This window comes from Anarhichas minor, unplaced genomic scaffold, assembly GCF_050575085.1.
Source record: "Anarhichas minor isolate MPS153535 unplaced genomic scaffold, ASM5057508v1 ptg000017l, whole genome shotgun sequence".
In the NCBI taxonomy this organism is placed as follows: domain Eukaryota; kingdom Metazoa; phylum Chordata; class Actinopteri; order Perciformes; family Anarhichadidae; genus Anarhichas; species Anarhichas minor.
Genome location: NW_027466463.1, coordinates 13551351 through 13563786, shown reverse-complemented (window position 1 = coordinate 13563786; position 12436 = coordinate 13551351). Strand labels below are relative to the sequence as shown.

Here is a 12436-nt window from a genome sequence, read left to right as displayed (position 1 = left end):
AAAAAAAGCTGGAGAAACGTAGATTTTACACTAAACCTGCTGTAGCGCAGCATGTCCGCAGTGGATGGGCATTTCTATTTTGTGCATCCACGGGTTACCGTACAATCATCCATTTCTAAATAGAAACGAATGTGATGAAATCCGTCAGTATGGTGCATTGCAACAGGTGAACATTTAAGATTAGCAGTGAAGATATTTACATCAGGCCGGTCAAAAATAAGTCTTAAGTCTAACTGGAGCCATCAACAGCGGGTCTAAAAGCAGCCAAATACTTTTCTTCAGCTCTATCGACCTACTGAGTACTTAAGTGTGCACTGTGTTTGTCTTCTTGAGTAAACCTCTTCTACTGTTGCATGTCGGGGTCATAACCTCTGGCCCCCTCTTAAACCTGCCTTGACCCATTTAAAAGTGACCAGATGTTGCAAGATAACACGGAAAATAAACATGTTTGAATTGAAAAGGTGTTTTGAGAGATGTCATTTTAAGTGGTAGCTCAGGTTTACCTGTAAGAGCATGACTGTGTGTGTGTGTGTGGTTTTGCAGGACTTGGTCTGTCTGCACACAAGTCTTTTAATTTGGGGTGTTTTAATCTAAAACATTTTCTTAATCCAGTGTCCTAGTAGTTTAAGAAATAAAACTACCCACTGAAGACTGTGTGGTTGCCAGCTTGCCCGTGCAACACGTTCCCGTGCATACCAGGACATTTTCAATCAAAGCTGGTTGTGGCTTTTAATCAGAAATTCCCATTGTGGGGGAAAAAGTTTCCACATTTGTTCTTCAGTTCTTTTAAAAGTGTCTATTTCAGGTGACTCACCCTGAAATAATTTAAACCATTGTTTGACACCAAGTACAGGCCGGGAGATCTTGGGATTTTTGTATGATGTTGGTCCAAAAACAAGCCCTCCTTACTAATGACAGACTACAGAGTGGAGGCACTTTCCAACCTGCCAACCAATTAAAAGCAGACGGCACATCCGCAGCTTAGGACTTCCTTTAAAAACAATATAGTGAATACATTTAAAGAAATGTCCCAGTTTGCATTTTTATTTTTGTCTCTGTCGATACCGATAGCCCAAATTATTAGGTTATATTTCTCAAGTCAGAAATCCCTGTTATATCACAAAATGACCCTCATTTGGCATTAATTGTGTTGATTTTCAGAGACACATTTTGAGTCCCTAAAGCAAGACAGGACTTTTATTTCAGCTATAGGACCGAACTTGCAGCCACACAGAGCGGTGTGGTGCAGATGAGGAAAACGGAGAGATGGGGGGGGGTGGACGGATCCAGAAGAATGCTTCTGAAGAGGGAGCCAATTTTGAGACAAGTGTGTGTGTGTGTGTGTGTGTGTGTTTTATATGTAGGGATGCATGACTGCTTCCTCCCATAAACGTGTGTGTGTGTGTATATGTGTGTGTGTCCCCTGGCAGTAATGAAATCTCTTGTCCTCGTGACGTACCAGCGAGTGCACAAATAGAGCATCAATAGCCTCTGGTGATGTTTATCAGCCCGCGGCTTCTCAGACGGCCACAGCATGTCAGCTCTGCAGATCTCTATCGCCGACACACAGACTCCTCTTAAAATGAGGCTTCGGCCTGAACACAATTCTATCTCTGTCTCAGGAATACACACAGCTGTACCTGTAGGGAGGCTTTCTCTGGCACGTCCGTCCTCTTTATCCCACCCCAACACACACACACACACACACACACACACACACACACACACAGAGGATATTATGGCCAAGCTTATCAGCAGCCAGAGTTAATCAAACCTTGTCTGCAGCCGTTCAACTTCTTATGTGTACCCAGCGATGAACATACAGACTGAGGCAGGACGGGTTGTTAATCCTCATTCAGATGTTCACTCAATGAACAGTTAATCAGGTACACCTGTGTGATTGAATGGCATTTATTATAGCAGCCTGGCATTGAGTCCTGTCTTTATGAAGCTTGTAATGGTTGTTTTAGTTTTAATACAGTGTTTTTTGTTGCCCCTGTGAGAACTTTTGCATTTTTAAATGGAATCCAGTACACTTTAATGCAGCCCAGAGGGGAATAATAACCAAATAATTCTGATGTGCAGAACTCTTAACAGATATTGCACATAACTGTGTTGTTAGGTGTCAGTCATTAAGCATCTCTTCATTCAGTCCTCTTTGGTTTCTACTACACTGGCCACACTTCACTTCTCACCTGTCATTTGAGCTTTCCCCTCAGCACAACACCTGCAGAGTTGTCAACCTCAATTTGACATTCCTTTCAACTTGATAGCAAGTCTTCCCGTAGAATCAAAAAAACATCCAAAATAAATGCAAAAACAACATTACATTTGTTCAGGTCACAAGATGATTGAAGGAATAAGAAAGAAAAAAAAAAAGGTTTCACTTGCACAAAACTCAGCTTTTCTATCATCTTAGCTTTTTTTCTTGTGAAATACTGGAAACGTTCAGCACTTCAAGCCTGCCGAAACCGTTCAAATGCAACAGTATATGAATGAAAACCCACACATGACCTCTGTACACACTCCTGTCTCACATTTTTCTCTCTTAACGCACACTCTCCTCTTTTCTCTTTGGTGTATTTTGTTGCTTCTTTTTGCTAAGTGTGTGCCCTTGTTTATCATTCCAGGTCTCTCGACATGCAGCCTGATATCAATCTCTTCCTCCTCTTAACGCTGCTGCTGCTTCAAGGTTGGCTGATTGGTTTTATTACTTTTTTTTGCATTCAGTTTCAGTTGATGATAACCTTCTGCGCTTTAAGTATTCAGAATCTTTTGACCGTTTTGGAATGTTTTTAATGTACCAATAAGGCTGCAAATGTCACTTAAAATCATTTGGAGGGAACATACGGCAAAATATACTACGGAGGCCGAGAACAGCCGTGCTTGCAATTTATACGCCGAACGCCGGCCGGCGTTGTTATTGTTCTGGGTTCAAAAGGTCACACATCCCGTTGTCTGTTACGTGAGCGCAGTTATAGAAACAAATAACCCTAGCTCACTCGGACAGCACAGAAGGCCCAGCTATAAAATGCACGGCCTGCCACTGGAAACAGCTAACATTTAATGGAGGCCTGGCTCTGTGCGAAGCGGTCCAAAGGCGCCAGTATGTGTTTTGGGTTAATGTTGTTGAGATGAATGTTAATATTAGACATATGTTGATGGGTATAAGTGTTTGCAAAGAGAGACTGCTGTAAATAAAGAGTAAACTGTTCAGTGTGTTGATATTTGGGAGCACATTGGATGCCAAACGTACCTGGACTGCGTGGTGTAAAATGTGCAATGCTTCACTGACGCTCTTCTGGAGAACTTGAGATCCTTTACAAGATATTCTACATGTTAAACCTGTCAAGTCTCCAGTGCTGAAGAATTCCCATTATCCTCTCTTTTAAAGGGATTTCTTCCTGTGCTTAAGTCAAATTTTGCTTCAAATTTTATAGTAGTCAGTTTCTCTCTCGGACACGAGAGTGTCGGTATTTGCCTGAGGGGGGGAGGCGGGAGTCATGGGGCAATATAATCTGAGTTGTTTTCAAAAATGACAGCTTTAGCACCATCTCAAGTATTTATTACTGGTCATTTTAAGACTTTGAACTTGACAAAACCAGATTGTTTCACCTTGTCAGGACGCCCCCTTTTTCCTCATTTTGCTCGAAGTGTTTTTGCTGAACAGACAGACTTTTTGTTCAGAGTAGTGGGGCCCCCCTGACCATGAGCAAGCAGCTTGCCAAGACCCGAAACCTTCACAGTCAGGAGGGCTTTGGGGCTGGACTGACGTTGGAATTAGGAGCAGATGAAAAGGTCAGGATGGAGAAAAGTTGGGAGCTAAGGGAGTTACAGGTGTTACTTTTCTTTCACGATTCTGGTGGATTTTACACCTTGATGATCTCATGTAGTTTGACAGTTGCGCCCCTCTTTCAGGTGTTTTTTAGTCCTATACACTCCTTGTCAATTGCCCTTTTGCTTATGACACATGCACCACTAATCTCCTAAAGATAACTAATAAAAGTAGTCATTGTTAAGTTGCAGCTGATGTTTTTCAGAATTAATCTTTTAATTTTTTTCTCCCAATCCTCACTGTACAACTTCAGTGACAGAAAGATGAGCAGAGGAGGACAAAGTCAATGTTAACGCTAAATTATCCTCATACGGACATGCCCTTGTTTCTATTGAACTTTTGCACACCTTGGACGGATGTTTGTGTCCTTCTTCACCTTCACCAGCTGATTAGCAGCCACTTACTCAACATGAGGCGGACAGCCAGAAACATCACACAGCAAAGTTGACGGGAACAATCTTGACTATTTATTTGCGTGTTGTGATTGGAGAGATGGACTGTGCCATTCAGGGAGAATCTGTTTAATGTGGAGATGTATGTAAAACCACTCGAGCGCTTCGTCTCCGCGCCGGACAAATGCTTTTGTGACCCGTCGGGGTTACCAGGGACAACAAGGCGTGTTCACATGGGTCTCTGAACAGGAAATCACAAATCCCCTCGCTCCTCTCTGGGCTGTACGTGTGCCTGAATAGAGCGACGTCCATTCAGTGAATGGAGCAAAAATAATGGGTTTCTTCACTTGTCCACTCGCATTAGCTCTGAATACTTAATCATCCATCGCAGAGAGTCACGTGGGAGTCAGCAAACTGTATTGGGAGTGTTTTTAGCGCTTAATTTTGTCTTATTTTCAGATTTTCAATTCATGAGAAAAAAAGAAAAGACAAAAGAAAAGTTAGAGAAATAAGTATCAATGTGTTGCAAAGATTAGTGTGCCCCCCTCTTACTTCCTCTTTAGTTAATCATCTTTCAACTCCTCACGTTGATCTTGTGGGGGGGGGGGGGGGGTCCCGAACCCCAGCTTGGGAATCACTGCTGTATCTTGTCAGCAAGTTTTGTGTGTAATGAAATATGTCTAATGTTATTCTTGTAAAATAATATCACCAGCATGTATTGTGAAGGGTTTCGTTGCGCAGTCATTGTTATGGTTGGCCTAATTACTCTATCCAAATGTCATGTGTGTGCGTGATACAGTGTAAATACGGTTTGTGTGGACATCTCTGTGTTGTTTGTTCCTCCTAGTTCAGCAGGGCTCCTCAGTGCAGGAGATCCAAACAAGCCATGAGAACATCCAAAAGATCAGCTCAGCAGGAGAAAGTGAGTAGAGAGAAGATTCTGATGGGAGAACAATGAGGAGCAGAAATCTTAGTTCAATCAAAAATACAGACCGAGTTTTTAAAGTACGACGCAGTGAAGTTGTTGTAATTAGCTTATAAATTAGTAAAGTAGAGTGGCAAGAATTTGGACGAATACTTTGAGGTGGTGGGTGGTCTTATTGGCCCGATGTCTGTGTCATAGAGGAACAACTTTCCCACACGCAGACGGACGGCTCACTCTCATCTGTAATGGCCCTCTTCACGATCGGGGCCGCGCATTCTAACATTACAGCAACACTGCAGATTATTGACGCCTCCAGCGAGTTCAAACGTGCTTTTCGCTCGGTGATTGTTTTGTGAGTTTGCTCCTGGGAAAATAAAAATGAGCTGTGGCACGCTCTGCTGTTTCTCTCTTATTATGTCAAGGTATTATTTTTCATCTGCTGCAGACAATTTGATCCCTAACCGGGATAATCCCATAATGCCCCACAGAGAACAATAGAATAGGAACTCTTTGCCAGAAATGAAATAAAGACAATGAATGAGTTTGGACCCTAGATATCCAGAGTGTTTACCTCTGTGTGTGTGTGTGTGTGTGTGTGTGTGTGTGTGTTTCCTTGGGAAGTGATGCAGTGCTCAGCAGCCATGGATATCCTCTTCCTCATGGATGGTTCTTACAGCGTGGGGAAGGGCAGCTTTGAGAGGTCCAAACACTACGCAATCAAGCTCTGTCATGCACTGGACATCAGACCAGACAAGGTTTGAGTTCTGCCTGTTCTTTTGTCTCTCTCTCTCCCTCTTTCTCTCATGTCAATCATATTCATGTCATTCCACTCTCTTGCAGGTGCGAGTCGGCGTGATTCAGTTTGGTTCCTCTCCTCGGCTGGAGTTCGCCCTGGACTCATACACCTCAAAACAAGAGCTGAAGAAGCACATGAAGAAGATTTCTTACAGGTGTGTTTCTCCTCTCAATTCACTTATTATGGTGTGATTTGGAGTGGGTGGTAGGATGGACATCTGTTTTTATACGTAGAAGATGATACACAAGCACGTGTGTCATTCATAAAGTCAAATCAAGCTATTACAGTTATTTAACGAATGAAAGACGGTGAAATATTTTTTTATTGTTTTATGTTTATGACACCCGAGGCAGTTCCATTCACCCATTTTCACACGAGTCTCTATCAGAGATGAGAAGGTATTGGGTTCAACAAGGCCAGAAACCACAGAAATGTCTTATTAATGTCTATGTGTTTACTATATTTATATACAAACAAGATGTCTGTAGTGATGAGAACCTTCATGCTCTTAACTTTTTAGCACGGTGAAACTTGTCACAGTTGTTGGGTGTAGTTTTAGGAACACAACCAGAATGAATGAGTTGTCAACGATGGCAAAACAGAGCTTTAACAAAATTGCAAACGCTTTATTTATATGTTACATGATCTGGACTGGATTTAGTCCACAAATTGTTTCAGCAAAACACTGAACTCCACACACATTCAGAAGTAGTGCAAATGCTCCCTGGAACGGAAAACAAATTAATTTCAGATTAGAAGGGGACACCACTGGTGGTCACTGGATATTGGATAAGTGCATAAGCCAAGCAAGAGGAAGGTAAATTGGCCAAGTGTGTGTGTGTGTGTGTGTGTGTGTGTGTGTGTGTGTGTGTGTGTGTGTGTGTGTGTGTGTGTGTGTGTGTGTGTGTGTGTGTGTGTGTGTGTGTGTGTGTGTGGTTTGGAAGTAACATTTTGCCATCTGGGTTTAAATTGCTATCCGTGTTATGAACCTATTGGCTGTCACATCGCCTCAAATCAAACTAGGACGGTGTAGCATCGTAATATAGGTGTATGTTTATTGATGCATTATTAGTACTTCACTGTTTCTGTTTGATTTTCTATAATTTACATGACAAACAATAATATTCTAAACTTCAACTTTACAATATTTCACCAACGATACGACCAAAAACATGAGTAAAGTGCGTGGTTACATATGACAATGCTGCAGTTAACTGTTTAACATAAAAAGTGTGCCAGAGACTCCACAATAACCCATTTATTTTTAGTTCAGGGGCTAAATCCACACGGTTGAAATAGTTGTCTATGTAAATTTGCTTTTTCAAGGATTTAGACTTTAAGTCTTGAGAAACATATGTATTTTATTGTCTGAAAGGGGATAAAAGTTGCAAACGCTAATCATCAAATCCAAATACAAACGACCTACTTCTTCTGCTTCTGTATCCAGCTAGAACTACATTTGTTCACAGCTTGTGAAATGTAACATGCGGAGCATAAAAGAGCATTTCAATCTGCACTTGAATGCTGAGAAACCAATACCTCGTGTTGTTGACATTAATCTGTTCATGGGAGCTAAGATATTTTAATCATGCCCGAAGGCCAAGCAGACATAGCGTTGTTGTCACAGCTGAGTGATATAATAGGATGGCATCTAAGCACCTCTCTACCTGCACTACCTTTGTTTCAGCAGCTCTGTCTCCTAATAACCACGAAGCGCTGTGAATCTGTTTATTTTGTGTCAAGTGGTGAGATTGAAAGAGGCTCCAGCTCTGACTGACATTTGTGTCTTTTTGAAAAAAATGTAATCGTTTTTAAATGGGTTTATTGAGCCCTGGGGTGATGCAACTTCAGACAACGCTCAGACAATTCTACGTGCATTTGCAGTCCACGAACTAAAAGAGGAATGTGGTTTACTTTGGCAGTGATACGCGGTAGATTATTTACTCTGCTGGCTCCTGCAGTACATTACATATTCTCGAATTGTTCTGTGTCAGTGTTCTAACAATAACATTGTAAAAACTACTCTTCTCTGAACTCCCAGGGGAGGCGCCACCCAGACGGGCCTCGCTCTCAAGTACGTGCTGAGGAAGGGTTTCCCGGGCGGTCGTAACTCCTCCACTGCGGCCCAGATCGCCATCCTCTTGACAGATGGGAGGTCTCAGGGCAACACGGTGCAGGCGGCTGCACAGCTCAAAGAGACGGGCGTGGTCTTGTTTGCCGTGGGCATTCGCTACCCAAAGTATGTTCTGTGGCTGGAAAACGATAATAGGTTAAACCACTACTTTTTGTTTGCAGTGCACTCTCTCTAAAAAAAAAAGGTTTGGTTTCCAAGGTGGGAAGAGCTACATGCTTTGGCCAGTGAGCCGATGGAGAGCCACGTGTTCTTCGCCGAGCATTTCGACGATGCTGTCAATGGCCTGTACACCACACTGAGCACCTTCTCTGTCTGCAACGCCACGCCTGCAGGTGGGATTCCTCTGCCACACAACAGCCCTCTCCCTTGCTAAACTTTTGTGTTTCTCTCCCTAACTAATTATTGTCCCCACCTAACTTCCCTCATGTCCCCACATGTCCCCACCCCAATCCTCATGTTCTGTTCCCTCAGGCTGTCAGGTGGAGTTGTTTCCCTGTGAGAGGAAAACACTGGAGACTGTGAAGGAGTTGCAGGGGAATTACATGTGTTGGAAAGGCTCCAAGGGGTATTCCCCATACACGTCTCTCTGTCCATACTACAGGCAAGTGTGCATAAATGCATGAATTTCGCAAATGGGCTTGTCTACCTCACCTGAGGTCACAAAGTCTGAACTTTTACAAGAGAAAACCCAACTATTCACTGAAACTGGAGATTTTTTATAGCTTCAACTTCACATCAAAATCAAAATCCCTGACAATTTCGATATAATTGAATTATACGATTCTTGTAAATCACTATAGGAGATATTTGGTAGGAATGATGGACCCACATCAGCGTGAAACGAGAAAAATGCAACACTTGTTTTCACTGCTCAATGAACCACAAGGCTGTGGTTGTTCAACAAGGCAACTCCCATCTGTTAATGTGCTGTGTCAGTGTGAGGGTGTCAATGAAAACAAGTTGTAATTCTGTCACAACCTCCCAGGGCAGTTAAAATGTCCTTTGACTAAATTGATTTCACAGCACGTTGCAACTTTACCACCATGAAATGGCCGAAGCCAATCGGAGCTCACAGTTTGAAGAACCATCACAACTTTTCATTTGATCTTTCAAATCTTATGACTCATGAATACACTGAACTGTCCAGCAATTAGTTTTCAAAAAAAAAAGCTGAATTTAAACTTTAAAGTTTTAGGTACAGCACAAAGTAGAACTGCTGCTTGTTCAATACTGTAAAACGGGTCCAAAGATTCAAATTAATCTTAGCTAACAAATTGCAATTTAAGTGAGATAGCTCGTTTGTACGTCACTTTGGACAAACACATCTGTCAAATGAATACATGTAAATATATACTGCCTTCCCTGCGTGTTGGAAGGCATATTTTGTAGCTTATTAACTCATAGGCAAGGCTCAATGTTTGTATTTACGTCACAGAACTGTCAAAACAGAGCCAATGTGAAAATGCTAATTTTATTTTCTTTAGAGAAGAAGAAAAAAAAGTAAGTTGTTCCTCGCAAAATACACATAATTGATTCAATTTCAACCTGACAAAACAAGTGAATTTTGTGTCAATCCAAATGTGTGTGCTGCAGGTACAACAAGGTTTACAAGAGACACCAGACAGTCTGCCATCGTACTCTCTGTCCAGGTAACAGCACACTGTTCTTTCTCTTTCTGTCTCTCTTTGAGATGATGTCTGTGTCACACCCTTCCATTCTCTCTCTCTCTTTCTCTCTCAACACGATACTGTAGATCCCTGCGACTCTCAGCCCTGTCTGAACGGTGGAACATGTGTGTCAGACGGTCAGGAGGGTTACCACTGCGTATGTCCACCTGGCTATGGAGGAGACCCACACTGTGGTCAGTACACTGTCTCTGTACTTACTGAGCTATTAGTGTGGCTGCATACCATCTCTCAAACTAACTTGACCCTCCTCAGCTCCTGCATTATCGCTGGACTGCTCCGTAGACCTGCTGTTCCTGATGGAGGGCTCGGCCACGCTCACCTTGGAAGGCTTTCTCCGCCTCAAGTCCTTCTTAAAGCGCTTCCTGCGCACTGTGATCGGGTCCAGTAAAGTCGGCCTGGCAGTCTTCGGTGGAGAGACCCGAGTCGAGGTCCCGGTGGACAAGTTCAAAGGGGACCTGAAGGGTTTGCTTCGGGCTGTGGAGGCACTTCAACCAATCGGCGGCGAGACCCTGACAGGCCAGGCACTTCACTACGTCACACGTCAAGGCTTCGTGAGCGCGCCAGTCTTTGCTGACGTCACGGACGACCTGCCCCACGTGGTGGTGCTGCTCACTGCCACTCCTGCTGTCGACGAGGTGGTAGAGCCCTCTAAGTATGCACGAGACAGGGAGATCTTCCTGATAGGGGTGGGACCAGATTACCTCAGGGGACAACTGAATAATATCACAGGAAATCCCCAGAGGACTATCACCTACACACCACCTGAGTTCAGTGCCAAGATCCCTGAGCTCAAGGCTAAGATCTGCAGTGTGGATACACAAGGTACTGACTGATTGACTGACCACTTGCTACCTCATACAATATCCAAATTGTCATTAGGATCCAGTTGTTCCAAATGTATCATTATGTAATCATAAATCCATTAAATATCATTTGATCAGCACTTCTTAGAACACTTATGCATCTTTAAATCTCCCTTATCTGGCTCATATTCGATTAATAAACCATCCAGGGTTAAGTCATGATTTGTATGTTTTATTTGGTACTAATTAGCAATATTAACAACATTATTCTTTGTCTTTTTTTGTTTTCAGGTTGTCTTGGCCAAGCAGTGGACCTGGTGTTTGCCCTGGATGCCTCAGGTGGTGTCAGCCCTGATAACTTCGCCATCCTGCGCAACTTTGTTCGCATTCTCACCATCCAGTTCGACATCAACCGAGACGTGGCCCAAGTGGCACTTGTGGCCTACAATCGGAGAGCCACCACCGTCTTCAACCTTGACACCCATGAGACCGGTTCCGCCATCCTCAAGGCTGTGGACGGCGCCAACTACATGGGCGGAGTGGCTTCGACGGGCGCGGCTCTGCTTCACATCCACTCCAACGTCCTGACGGTGGCCAAAGGCGCGCGGCCCGGAGTCAACAAGGCTGTCGTGGTGATGACAGACGGTTCAGGCGGGGACGACGCTGCTGTTCCAGCTCAGAAGATAAGAGATAACGGAGTTTCAGTGTTTGTGATTGGAATCGGGGATATACAGAAAGAGAGGCTGGTGCAGATTGCTGGTTCAGAGGAACACATGATTGCGGTGTCGTCTTATGAGGATCTCAAGTATTTTGAGGATGTGCTGGTGCAGATGTTGTGTTCAGGTGAGAATAATAAAGGGAAAGCACCAAACCTCTTCAGGGCAGCTTGTTGACTCCTGTTCTGTGGATATAGGAGGAAGTGGTTGAGATTAAGAAAAAGATGGGAAATGCTCAGGGACCTGGGCAAAATATGAATTTGTGAATGTTATGGTGACAGGCTGATTTATGATACATTTCTTTCTATTAGAGGTTAAAAAGCCGGTAAACCTGTGCAAGCCCAACCCATGTATGAATGATGGGACCTGCATTCTGTCTGGAGGCAGCTTCCGCTGTCAGTGCAACGGCTATGAAGGACCACACTGTGAAAGAAGTCAGTGGCATTAATGAGTCTTCTTTCCTTCTTTCCTTAGTTCACTCCTTAGCTTCCACCTTCCTTTTATGATAATTTCACAGGTCTGGTGGTCTGAGCTTTCTTGGTACTTGCACAACAAGACGATGTTTTAAAGTTGGGATTGCCACTGTCACAGCTGCCGAAAAGTCCTTGCAGTAACAGCCTTATTTGCATGTGCATATGAGTTTTTCTGTGGTTTGTCCGTAGGAAGCAGCAGGCCTTCATCCAGAGGAGATCTCCCGAGGCCTGCCGGTCTCAGGAAGAAGAGCAGGCAGAAGAAGAGTCACCAGGAGCTCCTGCATCGCTACAAACTGCACCACAGGAGACATGCTGCCTGATAAACACACATACTATTCACAGAAACAAGGACCCCTAAGGACCAAGGATGTTTGCGGGTTCACAATGGAGTAAAGGGAAAACGAATTTTACTGTTTCAATATTTAAACTTGCACTCAAACTTAAACAAGTGCCTTCAAACTGTATGCATTTCTACTTTGTGTGCTAGTTTGTCACTGTATTCACTGTTGTGCAATTGTTGCAATACGGTTCTGTTGTCTATTCAAAGATGTAAACTTTTATATTATATTATAGTGTATATCTGTGTCATGGTTTTATTATTTTCATTGAATAATCCCCAAAATGCTCAATATCAAATGCTCTTCTTTATGTTTCAATACATCTTTTTTTACAAT

At 43.2% G+C, this 12436-nt stretch overlaps 1 protein-coding gene across 1 annotated transcript; it reads left to right on the top strand.

Annotated features, from left to right (window-relative positions):
* The first annotated feature begins 2640 nt into the window (after positions 1–2640).
* Positions 2641–12082, top strand: vwa2 (von Willebrand factor A domain containing 2). The gene is made up of 13 exons (XM_076094207.1): positions 2641–2692; positions 5075–5149; positions 5774–5907; positions 5993–6102; positions 7990–8187; positions 8281–8414; positions 8554–8683; positions 9676–9731; positions 9836–9943; positions 10023–10592; positions 10865–11416; positions 11601–11723; positions 11952–12082. Exons 1-13 carry the CDS (start codon positions 2641–2643, stop codon positions 12080–12082), a joined length of 2373 nt encoding a protein of 790 aa, XP_075950322.1.
* The last annotated feature ends 354 nt before the right edge of the window (positions 12083–12436 follow it).

What these genes read in the sequence shown, in the direction of transcription:
- vwa2 (XM_076094207.1), top strand. Translation starts at nt 2,641, where the DNA reads ATGCAGCCTGATATCAATCTCTTCCTCCTCTTAACGCTGCTGCTGCTT. An exon ending in TGGACATCAGACCAGACAAG is followed by an intron (nt 5,908 to 5,992) that starts GTTTGAGTTCTG and finishes ACTCTCTTGCAG; the next exon opens with GTGCGAGTCGGCGTGATTCA. An exon ending in CTGCAGTGTGGATACACAAG is followed by an intron (nt 10,593 to 10,864) that starts GTACTGACTGAT and finishes TTTTGTTTTCAG; the next exon opens with GTTGTCTTGGCCAAGCAGTG.